The sequence below is a fragment of the Vanellus vanellus genome (assembly GCF_965231255.1).
Source record: "Vanellus vanellus genome assembly, chromosome: 7".
NCBI lineage: Eukaryota > Metazoa > Chordata > Aves > Charadriiformes > Charadriidae > Vanellus > Vanellus vanellus.
The window spans coordinates 25,041,989-25,062,442 of NC_138912.1; the positions used below are offsets into that span (position 1 = coordinate 25,041,989).

Below are 20,454 nucleotides of genomic sequence, written 5' to 3' on the forward strand. Positions count from 1 at the left end.
GAGTATAGTACAACCCATTTGGTTTAATGAGGTGTAAAAGTCAGGGAGCAGTATGTATTCTGTTCAGCTTGCTGCAATATGTAAGTGCACTTACTGGTTCTTAAGACAAATATGTTTAGCTTTCAGGACTTTCTGTAGTAGCTGCTGTCAGTTTTGCACAGAGGAGTTCCAACAGAAAGACTCTTCTAAGTGTATGGAGCTAATCTTTGATTTCATAATATCAGTTCTATATTTTCCACAGTGCAGCACTTCAATAAATAATTCTGGAAAAGCACATCTTCCTCGATGGTTTAAAACCTAAGACATACAATAAACTGAATAAGTTTTACATGAGTATTTCTGGATTTGAAATTATTGTGTGCTTGCTTCAGGAAAATACTTACCCAATTTTTCAGTCTCACAGTGGGCATTGTGCTGTGTTTGGTCAGTTTTATCTGTAGCATGATAGCTATTGTATTAACCCTTGAAAAATCACATATTGGTTTTTCAAGTGTTCTTTTACTCCTTTTGTTTACAAGACGCTGTACTACATACGGTGGTATTTAGAAGGCAAGGATACAAGACGCTGTACTACATACGGTGGTATTTAGAAGGCAAGGATAAGCCCTGAAGAATTCAGAGTTTTCAGGAAGAGCAAGCAATGAGCTTCTGATGCAAGTCAGCAGAGTATCCGAGACTTTTGATGCATAACAAGGCGGTGCTGCGTGTTCTTTTTCCAGCTCAGCATTACTAAGTTGGTATGTGGCAGTAGCCTTATTATTGCAGGCTGGCTCAGCGCATGGTTTTGTGCATGGCTTCTTTGTGCGGGGGTGGGAGGGAGCCAAGGCCTCAAACCTGGGTCTTGTCCACATCGCAAACCAGCAGCCTTTGTGCGGAAAAACTTTTCCTCCGAGGTGTGAGATGTTGTGCTCCTCGGCCAGCGGAGCCAGAGAAGGAGGCGCTGACTCGGAATTGCCTATGTTCAAACTTCAGCTTGAAACCTTCCACAAAGAAATGTAGGTTAAATCACTTGAGGTCTGATAGTTCTTCAGTGTCCTTCCTAAAAATTCCGCTCAAGGATGGTGAGAATTGAGCCTAGTTTGGAAAAAAAATCAAGAGGCATGTCAGCCAAGGGAGCCACAGGCTCTCCCAGGCGCAGGAGGGCAGGTGAGGAAGCAGTACTGGTGCTGGTAGAGTTTTGCATGCCTGTCTGGAATAAACAAATCCGGTCAGCGTTCTGCTAACTGCTGTGGACATAACTAGGATGTTATTTAACCCTTCAGTTGAGTTTTGTTTCTGTAACAGGTTTGCAGCCTGTTAGTGTGATATTAATGCTACTTTTCCTTGGCTAGAGCAGGGGTAATCATATTCAACTTTCAACATTTTTACTTAAATATACTGACTCAAAGTCTGCGTGCTAGGAAAATTAGGGACTGAATGTTTGACTAACAGTAATTCAGTAGAGGAAAACATGATAGAGTTATGGATAATCATATTGAGAGGTTAATTTTCCATATTTAAATATATATCTCGGAAAAATATTGTGCTAAGCATATACTCAGCCTCCCAGAGGCATCTTTTTTTTTTTTTTTTTTTTTAAATGCTCTCACCAAATTGTAGAAATGTTCATGGCTCGTAAAGTAACATTTTTCTTTTAAAAAAACCAAATGCTTATACACATGCGTGTGAACTTAATATTCAGTTGTGTTCATAATATTAATTGAAAGGCTGGGGAAGGAAAAAGGGGAACAGGACACATGATATGTATTGCTGATGAGCTGACTAAATATAAAGTCACAGTAGCAGGAAAGTAATCATCTAGGCAGCTACAGACATTGCTGATGTCAGGCAAAAAGTATATTTTGCCCTCTGACGTTTAAGTCTGTGCTTGCTCTGTGTTTCTCATGCGTATTATTCATCATTAAATAATGTTGTCCATTAGTTGGTTTCAGCAATAAAATCAGTAATGTAGAAGGCAAAGTAGTTACCAGTGCTGTTTTCTTTCAGAAGACAAATACTGTTATCTAGGTGACTTGGTCTCTTCTGCTGCACTAGTCAGTCTTGAGTTGCAGGCTGGTAGCGTTGGAAATGTTATGTAGCGTTCTTAAGCTTCAAAAATGAACAAGAGCAGTTGGGCCCAGAGATCTGTTTTGTATTCCAGGTGCTAAGATTGTTAGGGAAAGTGCTTTTTACCCTTTAAGCTGTGAAATTGGCACTAAATGGGTAGTCTGAAGAAGGCAGTTTCCAAGTTTAAAGAAATTGCCTTGTCATGAAAACTGAATTTAACTGTTGCTGTTGAGATGAAATTGGCTATCAGCTGTGTAGAATGGTTTGTGTTTTGTGTAAATGCTTGTTTCTTTTGTTTTGTGGTTTTTTTTTTGGTTTGGTCGTCCCCTCCACACCCCCCACCCCGGTTAGTTAAATGTTCTGTCTTTGACAGCATTTCAAAACAGAAGCAGGTCCTATCAGGTGCATCTTAAGGTTAATGTAGACTTTCTCCCAGGTCCAGCCCATTCAGTAATGACCTTTGATGGGTATGCTTACTCAGTGTTGTAAGGTCACTTTTATTGCACGTAATGTAAGGGCTGATTTTTATTCCTGCAATGCCAGATGAAGAGACGCTAGGCTGGTGTTAGGCTACTTGACTTGTGACAAACAGAATTCTCATAGGTTAGGGAGAGTTTCCTGCCTTTGCCCTCAGAAGCTGCTTTGGTTAGAAGACAAGTCAGTAAGTTGAGTGTGTTTTTGATGAGTCTAAATTTGCTGCTTTTAGAAAAAAATTCTTGAGTGTTACAAAACCCACTGTGATTAACAAATTTCGTCTTTATTTCATCTGTATTTCTGATTAAGGAAAGCTGGATGTCCAGATAAGCAAGACAAGTGGTTGTTTTTTTTTTTTACTGGAGTAAGATAAAAAAAGATATAGTACAAAAATGGTCAAATAACTGATTGTTAATTACAAATGTCATAATTTCTTTTGTTAATAGCTGTGTGAGCAACATAGTTGTTACGATTGTTTTAGGCAAGGTTTTCAAAATTAGTAAGATAACAGAAATGAGGAAAAGTCCTTTTATATGGAGAAGGAAGAGTCTGGTATGTGCAGAGATTCTGGTAGTGGTTTATGGATGTTTTGGTAACTGTTTAAATCAAAGTATTGAAGCTTATATACATATTGACTTTATGTCGAGTTTTGAGAAATTAAAACAATGCATTAAGTGCATGTTATTAATATACAGTCAACTCCAGGGAGAATATCTTCAAAAGTACCACCTTCTTTATTCTTTTGGGAGGGCAGCTTTGATTTGTGCTCTCATTTTTCTTCTAAACTGTTTCTTTGCACTGCTGGTGAATCTCATGGGACACATTGAATTTTCTCTGATATAGAAGAAAATAATGTGTGGTCCTATTAGATGTAAGTTGGAAGAAAAAGTTGCATCCAGTAATTATGATAAGAGCTGCTTCTAACAATAAGTACAGTACCTTTTTGAAAAAAGAAGTGAGAAGGAAAGAGCTTCTCTCTCTGGAAGAGCTGTGCACCTGAAAGCAATATAAAACTTTGTGTTGAATATTCATGAGGGATTTGAGTACCTGTTTACTATATACAGAAGGTAAATAATAGATTAAATAGACTGTTTCCTGGCTTTCACTCTGAAAACCTTGAATGATGTATGTGACACTAGTGTATTGTACTGTCTTGTATTTTCTGAGATTTGGTTGGCATGACTGAAGCATTCTAGTTATTTAGACTGTTTTTTCGAGCACAAAAGAGCTGTGAAATTGTAGCTGTTTCTTAGATCGTAGCTGTACATAAGCCAGGGAATATAAATTATGCACAAATCCATTCTGTACTGCTGTGGGTCTTAAATATTGGATAAGCTTTTTATTACTTTGACATCACTGTTTTTTCATATATTCCACATAACAATTTTTTACTGGTTCTTGTTCTAAGTTGTTCTGGTGACTCGTCACCTCCATGTGACTAAAATGTTGCTGAGGTGTCTTGTCTTCCTTCAAAAAATATTCTAGGGTCAAGAAAACAATAATTGAGAATTCTGTATGACGAGACCATCTTTTCTGGTTTTGGTGTGTTATGTTTTTATCTATTACTACATCGCTTTTAAAGATGCTTTGGAATTAAAGCTAATGCTTAATTTCTAGTAATGCTATTTTTAAGATGAATATTTTAAAGGATTTTCTGTGTAATAAGCATCTATCTTACTTACTGTGATCAAACAAAGATAGAAATACGATGGCTGCCTCATCAATATTCAACTAAGATGCCTCAGGTCAATATTATTGTAGATACCTAGTCTTATGTGTACTTGGGAGGAGGCATGGGAGGAAATGTCATGCCACCAAAGCTTCAGTATATATTTTAAAACAGTAGAATGTATTGGACCTGTCATGTATTATTTTAGCTTTAATTCAGTTTTACAGGGTTGCTGGCTATACTTTCTTGTTTAGTTTATGAACTGCAAACAGTGGAAAAGACTAATGATTAAGCTGGTATTTAAACACAGTAGTCGTTGGTTTTCATTGCCTAGTGTAATTAACAAACTCTGATTTATTTATTATTTTAACAAAAGAATAAAAGTAGACTGGATGCATCTAGGAACCATTCTGCTTCTTGGTGACTTTAAATTTCTATTTAGGAACAAGTGAGATAATCTTAACTGAGTTTTGCTTGAATAAATATTTTAAAAGCATTTTTATATTACTTACCTAATAAATTATGTGTCTGTTTTTTAGCTGGCTCATATACGAAAAGCCTTTGGCTAATTAAGGATGTAAAATTGCTCAAAATACGCTGACGTTTCAGCAGTCTTTGTTAAACATTCAGGACTTGTCTCTTTCTCCAATATGTAACAGGTCAATTTTATTGGCGGATAGTGAAGGATGATGGCAGGCAATAACCAGCTTTGCATTCGACGTTGGACTACCAAGAACGTGGCAAGGTGGCTGAAGGAAGAAGGCTTCTGTGAATATGTGGACGTTTTGTGCAATAGACACAGGCTAGATGGAATTACACTGCTGACGCTTACTGAGTATGATTTACGATCCCCTCCTTTGGAAATCAAAGTCCTGGGGGATATCAAAAGGCTAATGTTGTCCATACGCAAATTACAGAAGCAACATATTGATGTCCTAGAAGAGCTGGGTTACAACAGCGACAGTCACGTTGGCACAGTGTGCCCAAGTGTTGGTTCACTACAGGGAACAGATTGGTTTTGTAATGGTGAAGTACCTCGGGACTATGATGGACCAATTACTGACTTGAATGGTGATCAGTATCAATATGCAAATGGAAAAAACAAACACTCTATGCGAAGACTGGACCCAGAGTATTGGAAGACAGTTTTAAGTTGTGTGTATGTCTTCATAGTGTTTGGCTTTACATCATTTGTTATGGTCATAGTACATGAGCGAGTACCTGACATGCAAACATATCCACCTCTACCAGACATATTTCTAGATAGGTAAGAAATTTTCTTTTGAAACAAAACAGTAACTTGGTGGTTAAAGTATTGGCTGTCTTTTCTTCATTCTCAAAGTTTCTTATGCTCTTGAAAATGCCTCTGCAAAATAGTAATTATAGTGTAGTAAACCCTCTGCTAGATTGAAATGTGCAGCAGTTAGATGCAGAGATTTAATCTTCTCAGGGGAAAAGAAATTGACCTGTTATTCTACCCAGTTTATATTTAATTCTGTATCTTTAGCTAATCACAACACAGGAATCAATTGTTCCATCCTCTCATTCTAGTAAAAAGGATGATGGTCAGCTGGTGTAGATAAGCAGGCATATGCTTTTTCTGATCCAGATGCTGCTATGAGGCTTAACATGTTGTGATACTGAAAAACGTTTTGATGAAGGAATATTTTGGTCTGCCAGTAAGCAAGGAAATTGAAAGGGAATAGCATTGATACTACGTTTTTGCTGTCTCCCCACTGTCAACTTGTTGAAGATGGTTTAGGGAAATTCTGAAGTAGACTGACTGAATACATCAGCATCTTGTTTTACTGTAGAGTATCTGTGTATTAAAACACTGTCATGACTTACACAGTACCTGCTCATTTTTTAAAGAAAAGGCAGAAAAGAGACGCAATAGCAAAGGTGAAATTCTAGTCATTGACTACAGATTTAGTGGGGAATAACTGCTCCCTTTGAGGAAGTGCACTTGCACCATAGAGAACTCATTGCCTAGAGAGCTTTAAAAGACAAGATAAGCTGTTTAAGAGTTCAGTCTTTGTGGTCTCCTTATTCCTGCCAGTAATTTCCATTTTCCTTAATGATTTTCATGAAGTGAGTAAGAGTCTAATCTTTGGAGTAAGTGTGCAGAATCCCCCATAAATTTAGATAAAGTCAGCAAAGACGGACCACATTCAGCAGAGTGGAAGAGGGGAGAGACAACGGGAGCAATAACATTACTGGATTTTGTTCCCAGGGCAATACTGTGGTATTCCGTGGGCAGGAGGATGGGGAGGTCAGAAAGCAGCAGCTCACAAAACAATGCAAGGGGATTACTACAAAGCTAGCATTTGAGCAGCACTTTCCTACCCCTTTGTGTCAGGGGGAACACAAAGCTGCGAGGAGCAGCCTCTCTTGAAATCTGTCAATCTGTATTTTGGTGAAATTGCAGAGTGGAAATTGTTACTGGTGCCATATGTGTGTAGGAAAGTCTTATCTTTTTACAAGCGAGGCTAAAAGGTTGGCATGTAGTGATTATCACTGAAATGTAACTTCGAAAATAACTTTTATTTTTTCTAATGCTTTTCTGTGCTTTGTTACAAGTAGGATTTTAGGCTTTGCAGCATTTCATTGTGTTGACATGATGTTCTTGTAAGCATAAGCAGCATAATTGACATGATGCAAGTTTGTGTCAGAACAAAAAAGGTTGTTAGGAAACAATGGTAGAGGAACACATCCTGTTAGTAAATCACACGTGTAAATTAAGAGAGCATACTAGAGATTTTCTTTGACTTAATGAATTCTGTGTAAGTATCTGCTGAAAAGACATGATTATAAAGGAGATAATGTAATTAAAAATTAATTCAAATTCTATTTCATTCAGTCTTACAGAACAATTTTTGGTTGTACTTTAAACTACTGTCAGATTAATGCAAGTTAGTTTTGTAGTTAGAACTTTATATGCCTTTATTCTCAATACTGAGACTAGAAAGAAAAATTAAGCCTTTGTATTGTAAGTTAACTTGCTTGCTTCATCCTTTTTCTTCCTTAGCGTCCCTAGGATACCATGGGCTTTTGCTATGACTGAAGTATGTGGTGTAATTCTTTGCTATATTTGGCTGTTGGTTCTTCTGCTTCACAAACACAGGTACAGTATATAAAATTCAAATTAACTAGTACTTTGATTCAGCAAAAGGACTGTAACAAGAATTTATGATGATGGTTTAAGACTTTTCCATTTAATAGGAATCTTCTAAGCTTCTACTATGTCCCTGTTAAAATGCATAAGGATTTAATCAAGAACCGTGACTTGTGAATCTTACAAAGGAGTAATCTGAATTTACTTTGCTAGCAGTTTTATGTGTAATTTCCTTCAGAACATGTGTATTTCAGACATTTGTCAGTATATACTCTCATACTGTAAAAATTTTGCATGTAAGAAAATCCCACAAGAATGAAATTCCACAGGATGATGGAGCCAGCCTAGCAGCTTGCTGTCATTGAAAGGCAGAAAACCCTTTTGTGTGCATGCGTATTTTAAGTTAAATTTTTACCAGTTTGTTGATTTTTACCAGTTTGCCAACAGAAGGTATGAGTGCCAAAGCTGGTACAAGTGTAGCTGCAGAGGAGTGGAGCTGTACCTCTTGGTGACAGTGAGCTTGCTACAGTGTCTCACCCTGTCATTTGGAACCATACCTTTACAGTACAACTTAAAAAAAAAAGTAAAACAAAACCCCAGGAATTTTTACTCTGGAACTTGCAGCAATGATGAAGGGACTTCATGGGATTAAGTTGGGGTGCAGGGAAATGTTTTTATCGTAACTTTCCTTGATTTAACTATGCAATAAATTAGGATTCTTGCAATCGTTTCCTATGTACTTTTCCCAGATCTATACTTCTGCGAAGGCTGTGCAGCCTCATGGGGACAGTATTCTTATTACGGTGCGTTACAATGTTTGTTACCTCACTCTCTGTGCCAGGCCAGCACTTGCAGTGTACTGGAAAGGTAAAAACTTCAAATGCTTTAAATTATTTTTCCTGTTACATTTTTAAATGATTTTTTAAATTTTGTTTAAGATATGATTAAGATTGTTGTGACCATAATGTTAGATGTGTGTTTTAAGAACAGTGTTGTTTCTCGCCTATTACCCTCCACATCACTTCATTAATTGCCATTATGTGGGCAAGCATTCTTAAGGGTCTTATAAGCACTTGGCACTTTGGAGAGGAGATCGTTACTTGCGGAAGGATGTACAGAATATTTCACAAGGTAAACTGGAGAGAATACATCAGAGGAGTGTACGCGTAAAATATTGACTTCGTGAAGAAAGGCTGAAAGTGTAGTAATGGCTTCTTTGTCTGATTGGATGCGTGGTTTTGAAACAACAAAAACTGAAAACAAAACCTCAAAACACTATTATTATTATTTCACCCGTTCTAATAAGGGACATTGCATAGAACGTGGGATTCTATGGTTTTATCCTAACTTTTAATTAGAAGAGGTTTGGAAGCTTGACCGTAACACATTGGGAGGTTGAATACATTCAAAACAAGGTGGCAGGCTCTGTATGTAAATCACTTGCAACAAAATACTTGCTCTGAATTCCAGTATTCATCAGAGGTATGAGGAATACAATTAGTAATTGTAGTTACTAATGTGACTCACTGCCACAATAAAACCCAAAGATGTACTAACCTGCATTTTAATGAAAGACCAAACATGATAAGTGGTATTAAATGTACATAGTGCTATACAGCTAACTTTAAGGACGTACTGTTTGGGCCGTGGGTTTGGAACTTACTGAAGGTTAATGTCACTGTCTTTTAGTTGTATGGCAATGTTTGGGCAAAACTCCAGCGGGCATTTGCAATATGGAGTGGCTTTGGAATGACTCTGACTGGAGTACATACATGTGGAGATTACATGTTCAGTGGCCACACTGTCGTCCTGACCATGCTCAACTTCTTTGTCACAGAATGTAAGTACAGAGTGTCAATACTTAAATGTCCTTAAGTGTTAAGAATACGTACTGCTTGCTGTCAGCCAAGGGTGTGAGAGTGTAAATACTTAAATGTTCTTAAGTATTAAGAATATCTGCTGCTTGAGCTCCTCAAAAAAGTTCAGAGTGTAACGTTAAAGCAAACAAATAGAAGCTCAGATTGCTGTGCTCTTTCTTAGTTTGTGACAGTTCGCTTGCAGACAGGAAAGGAACAGCACCACCTAGATTAATGGAAGGATGAATAGGGCACACGAGCCAAGACAATTAGAAAGGCATCTAGCTTGCTGCTTGGAGAATACTGGCGACGATATTTATGGTTGTCTGTTCCTGTACACTTCCCTAGGTGTCTGCCATTGACCCCTGTCAGGTGAAATACCAGGCTTGGTGGCTGTACGTGCAGTATAATCCATAAAGCCAAAATACCAAGCCTCATAATGAGTGAAAGTATTTCCTGGTTTGAGGTAAAACAGAACCAATTTTGTTCAGTAACTTTGCTTCTTAGCCAGAAACAATAGTGCTCCTCTGTAATTAAAAGTGTGATTTGATACGTTAAGTAGTAAGCTAAGGTAATTAGAGTTCACCTGTGATGGAATAACTGCAGTAACAGAATAATGTATGCTTTCTGACATTTTTTCCCCTTACTAGATGGAAAAGGCATGATTTTCATTAAAAGAAGTTGGTTGAACAAAGAATTATGCTTTGCATAGTCCTAAAACATTTTAGGATGCTCTATTAATTCAGAAGTGCATAATAGCTGTATTTATACATGAAGTTACGAAGTGATAGACATTTATAACTTGTGTGGTTGTTTTCGTTGGATTTATTGGACCTGTAGATGTAAACAAAAATTCCAAGTGAAGACAGTGACTTCATGACACTTTTGGATGCAAAAACTGTATAAAAACTTGCAATTTTTAGGCCTGATCCAGATTTTTGAGCCATTCAAAGTTAGTTACTTTCTGTTTTCTCCTAGATACGCCAAGGAGCTGGAACTTCTTGCATACTTTATCCTGGGTCCTGAATCTCTTTGGAATCTTCTTCATTTTGGCTGCACATGAACATTATTCTATAGATGTCTTCATTGCCTTTTACATCACTACAAGACTCTTTCTGTATTACCATACGTTGGCTAATACTAGAGCATATCAACAGAGTAGGAGAGCAAGGATCTGGTTTCCGATGTTTTCTTTCTTTGAATGCAATGTTAATGGTACTGTTCCCAATGAGTATTGCTGGCCCTTTTCAAAACCTACTATATTGAAAAGATTGATTGGCTGAAGAGTGTGTGGATCAATTCAGGTTTTTATGAAGTGTTATGACTAAGGTCCTACAAGGCTAGCTGGGAGGGAACGTAAAGTAACTTTTTTTTTCACTCTGTGATCGCCTCCTCCTTGTCTTGTTTCTTAGATTCTTAGCCATGAAATGGGGTTCCTGTACTTCACAGGGTTGTGTTTTGTTTTCTTGTTGCTTTGGTAGAAAACAATGCGGGGACCGGTAAAGGCTATCAGTGAACCATGAATATGAACCAGAACACTGTTACCCTTAGTAAAGTTCTATGTGAACGTTTAAGTAACTGTAACCTCAGATGTGTGCTTGTACTGAATATAATACACCCTTTACAGGTCCAAATAATCTCCGTTAGCTGACATGCCAACCTTTACATATACTGACTAAAAAATTAGAACTTTATGACGATTTTCTTTTAAAACAGTCATAATTGTGATTTTCAAACAAACTGTGGATACTTAAAGACTGAGGAGTACTGTGTCATAGTGAAGAAAGCAGTATAGTTCCTTGCTAAAAGGGTCTCTTAACCATTAAATAACAAGTCTTAAAGTATAATTAAAGTATAATTGACAGTATAAATGGTCTGCACACAGGTTGCCAAAAATGAAAGTCTGCCTTGTGGCTATGCAGTGATGGTGTTTTTTTTTAATGAGAGCTTATTTAGTCTAGTCTGTCAGTTGTCTCTATGGTTGTTCTAGCACTTGGAAGTTTTCCCTTTTGTGTTTAAATAAATGAGTTAAAGTAAATGCTACATCCAATGATAGTAAAGTTAATTTAGCTTTAGTGAGTTTAAAGCCACAGGATAACTTTTCTGTGTGGTTTTAATTTGCTTTATACCCAAACCTGTGCATGCTTTTTAGGAGCAGCTCTTTAACATTGGAAAAACAGAACAGTTATCTTCATATATCTTACTGTCCCATAAATGGATGGGGAAAATGCATGTAGTAACTCTTTCCAGAAAAGTAATAATAGTGAGTATTGGAAATAGTGCTTATATTGATGTATGTTTTAGCACTCTGGTGTCAACAATATGGTGAATATCTCTGGATATATATACACATTATATTTGTTTATATATATAGAAAACCACACACAGTATATGTTCTTCTAAGTAATATGAAAGAGACTAGTTCTTAAATTAAGTTGCTTGTTTACTAGAAAAAGTACCATAAGGAGTTGAGTTTTGTTTGTTTAAAAAAAAAAAAAACAAAACAAAAAAACACAACAAAACACCCACAGAAACCCCAAACCAACACTCTGAGTCCATAATGTGTAAGCTGCGGTCACACAGTTGGTAATCTGCTTTGTGGTGGTTTGTAAGGGTACAGTACTAACATTGGCTGTAGAGACTTGAAATTACATTTATGCTTAATGGAAACTGATAGGTAAAAGGTGCAAATCATAAAAATGGTATAGACCTTTTTTAATTTTGTTGCTGCAATTTCAGAATAGGTGGTACGTGCAAAAGGTTGTGTAAGTCAGCCCTGGAAAGTTACTTGGTACAAGCTGACTTAATGGCCACGATGTACTTATGTTTGCATGGAAAAGAATCCCTTTGGAATTTTGCAAGACAGTTTTGTATTTGGAGGCTTGTAACCTACTGTGGGCTACTCCTTGCAGTACTGTGTTCCTTTTATAAATCTGGATTGTACTAACTTGAATATCTTCCACTTTTCGTGATATATTATTTTTGTAACTTAATTTAGCTCCTATTCCACAGAGGAATTGTGCATCTTAGGGTATCTCTGCCAAATGTTTTGAGCACCCATACGTTGTACTATTCTGCAGACTTTTATATTTGTAACATTCCAATTTTTAAGCAAAATTGCAAGTGTAACACTATATTGTTCAATCTGCCATAGCCTAATGGCTCTCCCCCTCCAAAGTGGGGGAGTGTGCTTACACTTAAGAAAAAAAAGGATAAAATTTTCTGAAAGATTTAAAGACTTTGCATTTGCTGCCCTTACCTTTCTGATTTCAGAAAGACAATTTGAACATTCCTCTTGAGACTTTATAATCAAAGAGCTCTATTTGTTAATTTATATTTGCCTTTGCAATGCACACAGAGCTATGAATGCTATTTTTTAAACTCTAGGAAAGCTTCTGTTAAACTCGCAAAGCTGTTGATTCTGAAAAGAACCATGTCAGTGCTAACTGGCATGGCTGTATCTAACCTGAAAAATTATTTTGCAACTTAGACATGCAGGAGAATTTTCAAGTACAGCCCAGTGTAACAATGTTTACATAAAGTAAAGCTATCATTTCAATACCTTTTTTTTTTTTTAATGAAGTTCATATACTTTGAAAAATAAGGCTTCTCTTTTTGTTCTAATTTAATTTTTCAAATTCTGTTAAGTAAATCCGTGTTTTAAATCAGCGTTGCCTGTCAGTGTTTTTTAAAGGAAACTTGTTCTTTTGTGCTGTTCCTCTTGATGCTAAATATCTGAGTCCAAGATAAGTAATATACAGAGGTTGATTTTTGTGAGCATTGAAGTGGGTTAAAACATTGTCAGGATAAGTGTTCTCTTCTATTTTGGAAGTTAGTTTTGCCTTTCTATAAATGTGCAAGAGGAAGGCTTGAAATTGATAGAAGACAGCAAAATCTAATTTCACATGCAAAAGAGCACAGGTCATTCTGCAAAGTTGGTAATGTAAGCTTTATTGTTAATTAGATAGAAACAAGTTGCAAGTAACTGACAGGCATAAAATTCTGTACCTCCTTTTTAAAAAGTCAGTGTTTTAAAAGCATTTTGCTGCTTCTCTGCTGCTAACAAGCCTTTTTAAGTAAAGGCAGCAGAGCATCATTGGGCCTTGGATTTAATGCTAAGTGTCTTCAGGGTTGTCCTCCTCCCTTATGTTCGTGCACCACTCCTTTTGCTGTCCTTTAACTTGCTGCATCTATTTTGTGCAAAGTCATTTTCTGTGGGAGCACACGCATTATCTGAATTCAGAGTAATGAATGAATTATTGTATTACATCAGCAACTGCAAGTATCTAACAACATTAGTGCATAAAGTGCACAAACTAATCAAGTAGAAAAGTCTTAACTAAATAGCTCTGGATATGCAAAAGAAGGGAGGGTCACTTTTTTTTTTGTAACAGCAAATCTATTAATATTTGAGACTTGACAATAGTCTTGAACTCTTCCTTATTATCAGTTTGGGGATATGTGTGTACATACCTGAAAGCAATAGACACATAGGCAACACCCCCCTTTTTTTTTCTCTCCCCCCCCCTCCCCCGCCCCTGTACCTTATGACACAGTTTCTTAGACTAGCTTTCCTACACTTTTTGCCTTTAGTTTTTCCTTTCTGGAAGATCTCTCAAACTAGTGGTTTTATGGCATTACACTACACCTGCATACAGAAATTAGACTTTCGTAGATGTGTGTTTTTAGCAAATTCTGATCACACTGACAAAAGCCTACGGGAAGGATCTTTAAGCAAGCTTCCTCCAACAGTTATCAAACAATGATATAGAAAACTTCCATATATGTTAATTATCTTCATGTCCTTTGGCAAACAAGATAACACTTATACATAGTGTTGGTACAGAAATGTAGATAGACCTGAAGTATTTAAATGCCCAAGACTAGCAAGAATTGGATGCTGTAAGTATACTGCTTGTGATGAAGCAAATGATATGCTTAACTTTAAGCAGATTACTAAATACTCTGACTTCAGTGAGGGTTACCATTTTAGTTTGAGCATTTTCTTGGATAAGGCCAAGTGAATGCTGTTTGTGGTAAACCGCTACACTAATGGGAATAGGTAATGTCACTTGTTAGTTTTCCCTGATTTCCCGCCTGCCCCTCCCCCCCCATCTACTATAGAAGAAACATTCCAACATTCCAGTAGAATTTCAAAGAAATTACTACTTAACTGGATTCTGAGAGGATAAATCTGTTAAAAAAAAAAAAAAAAAATCAAAATAAACCCTTGCTGCTATAAGAAGCAGGAATCAGTTAAATTATTGGGGGGAAAAATATGTTTGTTTTTTTTTTTTTTTTTATGCAAGCATGTTAAATAAGGTTATTTAGAAGTATTGAAACCCTTCAAAGAGGATAAAAGCACAGATTCCTATAATCTTCTGTTCTGTACAGCTGTGTCAGACGTAGTGCCAAAAAGAGTATCGAAGGGAAAGAAGGAAGTGTGAAACTCAGACGTCAGTACAAGTCTTTTGCAATCTCCTTGGGTTTTTTTAAGCAGTGCTTGCATACTTCAGAGCTACACTTGTTCATTAGTATTTAGCTAGTTTTTTGATGTACAAGAGTCCACTGGGTTTTCAAGCACCAAAACTATTGTGGAGCTGAGTCTTAATCATTACGTACACATTTGAAGAAATAGCAGATGTCTTAGAGAGAAAAAAAAAAAAAAAAGTTGGTATTGTGGACCTGGAGTGTAACGAAAGAAAAGTAACCTATAACAACTGGGATAGTTTTTCATCCTGTCTGTGTAGTTTCTACTGAAGAGTTGGGGAGAATTTGTAGTAATCTACAGACAGTATTGCTTTTTCTGGGTTTTTTGAATAATCTAGTATACTTTTGTAAAAACTTGATCTGTAACTACAAAAACCATCCTAGTCTTGTCGAGATGGAAGTATATTTGGCAGAAGTCCTAGCAGTGAGACAGCTTACCCTCCGAGTTATTTTGTGCATACAGACTTTATCAGTCAGGGGTTAATTGGTAGGCCACTGATTCGTACAGATTACTATTTCTGTTGTATCTTTGACATTGTCACTTTTCTAACAGAAACAGTATTTCTGGGGGGGAAAAAAGTCCTTCGGAGTGAACCTACTGATACCTTCTTCATTACATGAAGAAAACCACCCAGAACCCTGTCGCAACCCTTCAAACACTAGAGTATTGTGAACACTGAACTTTTCCATGTAGCAGTTTCCTGTATACTTGCCACCTGTTTCTTAAGAAATTTGCAGTGAGTATTATGTACATAACTGAGTGACATGCACATTTTTAAAGCCAGTTTGTAATAGGTGTGTGAGTACTTAAGATGATAAATGTGGAGCACAATAACCTGACCTGTTAGCCCAATGACTGCGTAGTTAGACTAACTATAACTTCATTTTGCTCTTTCGATTCAGTTTTGTCAAAGAAGAGAAATTTGTCAAATGTGAGAAACCACAAACTGCATTGTACATGATACTTAACGTAGTAAGGATGTAGAAACGTGACTTTTCACACTGAACAGTTACTTCAATTTTGTTCCAACAGGGAAAATAGTATTACCTGATGGTTAGAAGGTATGCCAGTGAAGTTTAAAGTGAGTATTGTAAATAAGTAAATATTGTTTTGATTCTAAACTCAGATTGAATTAATATATTGTTTTATATCTTTGTTGTATTAAAACATATTTAAAAGTACTAAAATAAAATATTTGAAAGATGACAAGTGTTTGATTTACTTCATATGTAAAATGATGGCTCATTATCTCTGTCAGCGTTGTGACCTTAATCCAGCTAAAACATTCTCCAATTAGTGTGAGCCGGGTAAACTTAATATACTGAACCATTAGAAAGTGTTTCATTTACCTCCCTCTGAATTACAAAATCTCGATCAATCTAATTTAGAGAAAGAAGCCTTTCCTCAGTGTGATTTCTTGTTTGGTTTTTTTTTTTTTTTAAATCAGTTGTTGAAGACCAGATTCAAAAAGGAAAATGGATGTGGCAATACACCTTTCTCAAAAAAGAAAAAAATTACAAGGAAGAAGGGGAAGCAAAAGCAGACAGGTTCAGTGTAGCAGTTGCAGAGTACTTATTGTGGCCTTTGGTCTAATATTCTGGGAAGCAGAAGGTTGTGTTCTAAGCAACTTAACGCAAGTACGTGCCTTGTGCGTTGTAAATACAGATTGGGAAAACTTCCAGGGAAAATAACTGCCTGCTTCCCAGAATAAGTTACAATACTGCTTAGAGATGTGAACTTTGAATAAAAAATCTTTCCCCTCCACAATAACTTGCTCTTCTCCGTGTTACTCCTACAACTAGAGCTAGAAAGAGAAATAGTTGCTGCTATCTGGAATGAGAAGAAACAAACCAGAATCTATGCGGATGGGCTTCATATTAAAACACAGGTGAAACAGCCCTCACTAGCCTACACTAGCCTTACATCATTGCATCCTATCTCTTTCTTCGGTGAACTTGTTGACTGCAGGGAAGTAGTTTATTCTTATCTATTAAATGTGCAGGTGCCAGTCTCGCTATTCATCGTTCAAAATGTATATTGAATTGTTAATCTTGGCCTTTGATAGAGCTGTCAAAGTAGTCCACAAAGGCTGGGTATGTTTTCACAACTAACTTCAGACTATCTGAAATTGATTTCTTAAAGCATAGGTGTAAGAATAAGATTGGTGTTACGAGCTCTTCCTCCAGTACGGCAGTCAGTAATGCTGACGAAATATAGTTGGTACACACTACATAAATCTGTTATAAATATGTGTGTGTACCTCAAACTATTTCTGGAGAAATAACTGTTCTGGGTGATGTAGTAATTAAAAGCTACAGCTACGATCTTAAGTCTGCTGCTATTTATGACTGGTTTGCTTTTTATTTTGGCACTGATCTATGATAAATTCTGGTGAAATTGCTGAACAGTTGCCAAATACAAATACTCTTGCTGTCGAAACTGTTCTGCAGTTTGATACCAGGATAGGTACTCGCTGGACTGTTCATAGTAGTCATTTGACTTGTGCAAAATACTGATAGCCAATTCAGTAACAGGGTTTTTTCTCACAGTGTCATTAGTAGCGCAAAAGGATCTTTTCAAGCTCTAATCTCTAGCATACCACAGCAAGCAATTTGAAAGGAGATAGAGAATCCTTATTTTTGAGGAAGCATCATTCAATTTCAGTATAAAAAGCAATTCTTTTTTCCCCTCGCTCTGCTAGATGAATTACTCAAAACTGAATCTATGTCTCTTGATCACTGGTAGATTCTCAAATACTATTAATTGGAGGCAATAGCCCTAAAAAGAAAGGTGCAGAGAGGAAGAAGAGGCAGCAGCAGGCAAGAAGTTTGCTATTCTTGCTGTAGTACTGGAGAAGAGTCTTGAGTAAATGTAGGGAAAAGCAATTCATTTCACGTCTACTGTGAAGGAGAGTGGAGAATGAAGCTTGGGGGGGATTACCAAAAAATGTCCTAGAGCTGACTGTGTCCGCTAAGGAATCTCTCTGGTGTAGGAATGGAAGCACAGACAGGAGCTGATAAAACTGTAACCTGCAATTTTGCTGGCTTTTGTGACTTTGTTACAAGTTTCATCACAAAGGCCCCCTCCAGATCTTAAGTTTTTGGATTCAAATTATTTCTTGGTGACAGGGTTTTGTGTTTGTTGAGGTTTGGTTTGTTTTTTTTTTTTTTTTGGCAAAGCTAAGAAAGTAAGACTTTTGTATCCTAATGGCACTTTAAAAAAGATACCTGTTTGTTTCTTTGTTTTTTAATACTGGGAGGAGGCTTGTAATACTGAATATGTACAGAACAGTAACTTGGTGTGGCTATTATTTACACATGTGGAAAAACTGTTACGCATCACAAAAACTATTCTGTGGGTGCTTCTGCCAGAAGTAAGGTGAGTGCTGTTCTCCCCATCTCCCCTGCTCCGAAGGAACCCCAAGTTGTGCCTTGTGTCGTGGCAGGGGAAAGCAGGGAAGAGTAGGTGCTGCTGAGCAGCAGGGTTACGGCAGTGCTGGGCTCTGGGAGCCCTCCGGAACCACCCTTGAATTGTTTGTACAAAGTGGCAGCTTGACCTAGAAACAAGAGCCAAAGTTATAGGGAGAGAAGTCAATAAAAATATAAAGCATTAGCTCCAACTTCTGTAAAACCACAAATGTTATTTTGCACCGGATTGGGCTCAGGCCAAACTAAATTGTAGTCGATGCCCAAATGAGGCTAAGATTCTTGCAGCCCTTATTTCGCTGCTTGGTAGTTTTCCGTGCACCTTAGCAAGCTCCGCCGTGTCCTGCAAGATCCTGCCCTGAGCCTGGGGGATGTGGCCCCGGCTGGCGGTGCCCCGATGCCGAGCTCGGCAAGGCACGTGCCCTGGACCCCCACCCCGGCACAGATCTGGGTGCCATGGGGCCGGCTGCTCGCTGATGGTAGCCGTGTGTCTGAGGAGGAGAGCAGACAGAGTTTGTTAGCCAAATGCTTTAATGAGAGTGCCAAAAAGTGACTCAACCTGTGAATAACAGAGGGTTGTGGTGTACCCAGCTGAAGGCTCTACTCCTGTTTCTGTCCTGCCTACTAAAAATAGTCCCCCTGGCTAATGCATGTGACAATCGCAGGCCATCAATCATGGGGCTGGAAATACCTAGAAAAGTGTTTGCTCTACTGCAGGCTTTAGTTGTTCTGTTTTCCTCTGAATCGGGCTGTTTCTCCAAGCTGTGGGTTGCAGTAATTGAAACCCAGAGCTTTGGCAGAAGGCTGGTGTCCGCTTCTGGCCAGCTGGCAGCGTGGAAGACCCCTGGGGTGCCGTCTCTGTCCCAGTGCTGCTCCAGGCTGGGATTGGGGAGGCAGGGACGGGCTGGTGTGATGGCACCACTGAGCAACGGCCACACTGCTCCCACTGATGTGCTGTGCACACCAACTGGGAGTGGAGCAGGGCTCATATGCCAGATTAATTTACTTTATTCCAGGAGTAGCTGCCCACAAGACAGTTACAGCAGTAGCTAAATCCATAGTTGGGCTCCTAGTTGGGCATTATCTCTGCTATGTCTAAAGGCATCAGAGGTAAATTCAAACCTGCGCAAACTGGCATGGTTGATGGATGGTTCACAGCTCATGTCATTTTCACTTTGGCTTTTCAGTGGGGATGTAGACTATATTGTCTGACGGCTATTGATTTGCCCTTGATTTGCCACATATTATTTACAGGCACAAATTCTCCCTCCGCTTTTCCTACGGCATGGGGGAACTGGCAAGGAATGACAGAATAGCCCAGTTCACGGCGGTGTAAAGGAAGTCACAGGATCCTTCCTGCCAGCACGTGGTGTGGGGAGCAGGTTAGCCATGAGAAGAGTGTAGCTTGAGCTTACCTTTGGCTATCTGGTGTACGTATTCACATCCTGTTTAGGTGTTCAAAGTCCAATGCCTATTAATTCAGTGCTAATAAATGCTACCACGTCAGATGCAGGAGGAGTTTACAACTAGAGTTGCACAAAGACTGAGGAACCTTAAAGGAAACTGGCTCAGCTCATTGACTTGATCTTAAGAAATCCCCCACGTAAGACTAAATGCATATATATTTTTCAATATTCTTCTTTGTTTCAGCTCTTGAGAGGGAGCACTTGTCACCAGTCTGCAGATGTGTAAGATGGGGAATTTAAATCCAGTTGTATCCTGAGGCAGTAGGTGATGGGGATGCAGATCCCTGGTACCCCAAACTCCAAGCTAACAGCGGAAGATCTGTGAGCATTCATCCTGGGACAGGTAAGAAAGGTGGTGGCTTAAGAAAGAGGCCTTCTTACCTCCCTTGGTAAAAAATGAGGGAGCTTAATGAGAGTGCACTGACAGACAAATAAACTCATCGGTGTTATGAGGGCATTTACCAGAAGCAGAAGAAAGGTAGTTTGAGTTCCTTAATCGAGTGTGCCAACTTTGTTAAACATTTAATGTTGAGTGAAATGTGGTGTTCTTGAAAAGTTTTCACCTTTTTAAGGTCACTAAAGGGAATTTAGTTTTGTCTAAGGATTTCTGTACATTAATGTTCCCAAACGCAGGGAAGAAAGGGCTGAAGTTGACTTGGATTCACATCCATATTTTCTTGATTCTTTTTCTTCCTTCCCCCCCCCCCCCCCCCCCCCCCAACCACAGAAGGCTTAAAAAGCTTGTGTCGCATTGTCTGTTTTCTAATTGTCATCCCTCTGATTCTGTCTTGCCAGGTCTCTGCTAGGTATGAACTACCTTGTCAGCTAGCTTACACACAGGCAGGGTAACCACAGGCTGACACCCTATTTAGATATAGAAACCGAAGATGTGGTGAGGCTGACAAGACCGCT

The 20,454-nt window shown here is 38.2% G+C and overlaps 1 protein-coding gene across 1 annotated transcript; it reads left to right on the plus strand.

Moving 5' to 3' along the window:
• The first annotated feature begins 599 nt into the window (after positions 1 to 599).
• SAMD8 (sterile alpha motif domain containing 8) lies at positions 600 to 10,506 on the plus strand. The gene is made up of 6 exons (XM_082486448.1): positions 600 to 737; positions 4,849 to 5,456; positions 7,218 to 7,313; positions 8,054 to 8,171; positions 8,994 to 9,144; positions 10,139 to 10,506. Exons 2-6 carry the CDS (start codon positions 4,876 to 4,878, stop codon positions 10,441 to 10,443), a joined length of 1,251 nt encoding a protein of 416 aa, XP_082342574.1. The 5' UTR covers positions 600 to 737; positions 4,849 to 4,875; the 3' UTR covers positions 10,444 to 10,506.
• Positions 10,507 to 20,454: the final 9,948 nt, after the last annotated feature.

Bases quoted from the DNA above. Each gene is read 5' to 3' on its own strand.
- SAMD8 (XM_082486448.1), top strand. From the start codon at position 4,876: ATGATGGCAGGCAATAACCAGCTTTGCATTCGACGTTGGACTACCAAG. The intron at 5,457-7,217 runs GTAAGAAATTTT...TTTCTTCCTTAG, and splicing joins CCAGACATATTTCTAGATAG to CGTCCCTAGGATACCATGGG. The intron at 8,172-8,993 runs GTAAAAACTTCA...ACTGTCTTTTAG, and splicing joins ACTTGCAGTGTACTGGAAAG to TTGTATGGCAATGTTTGGGC.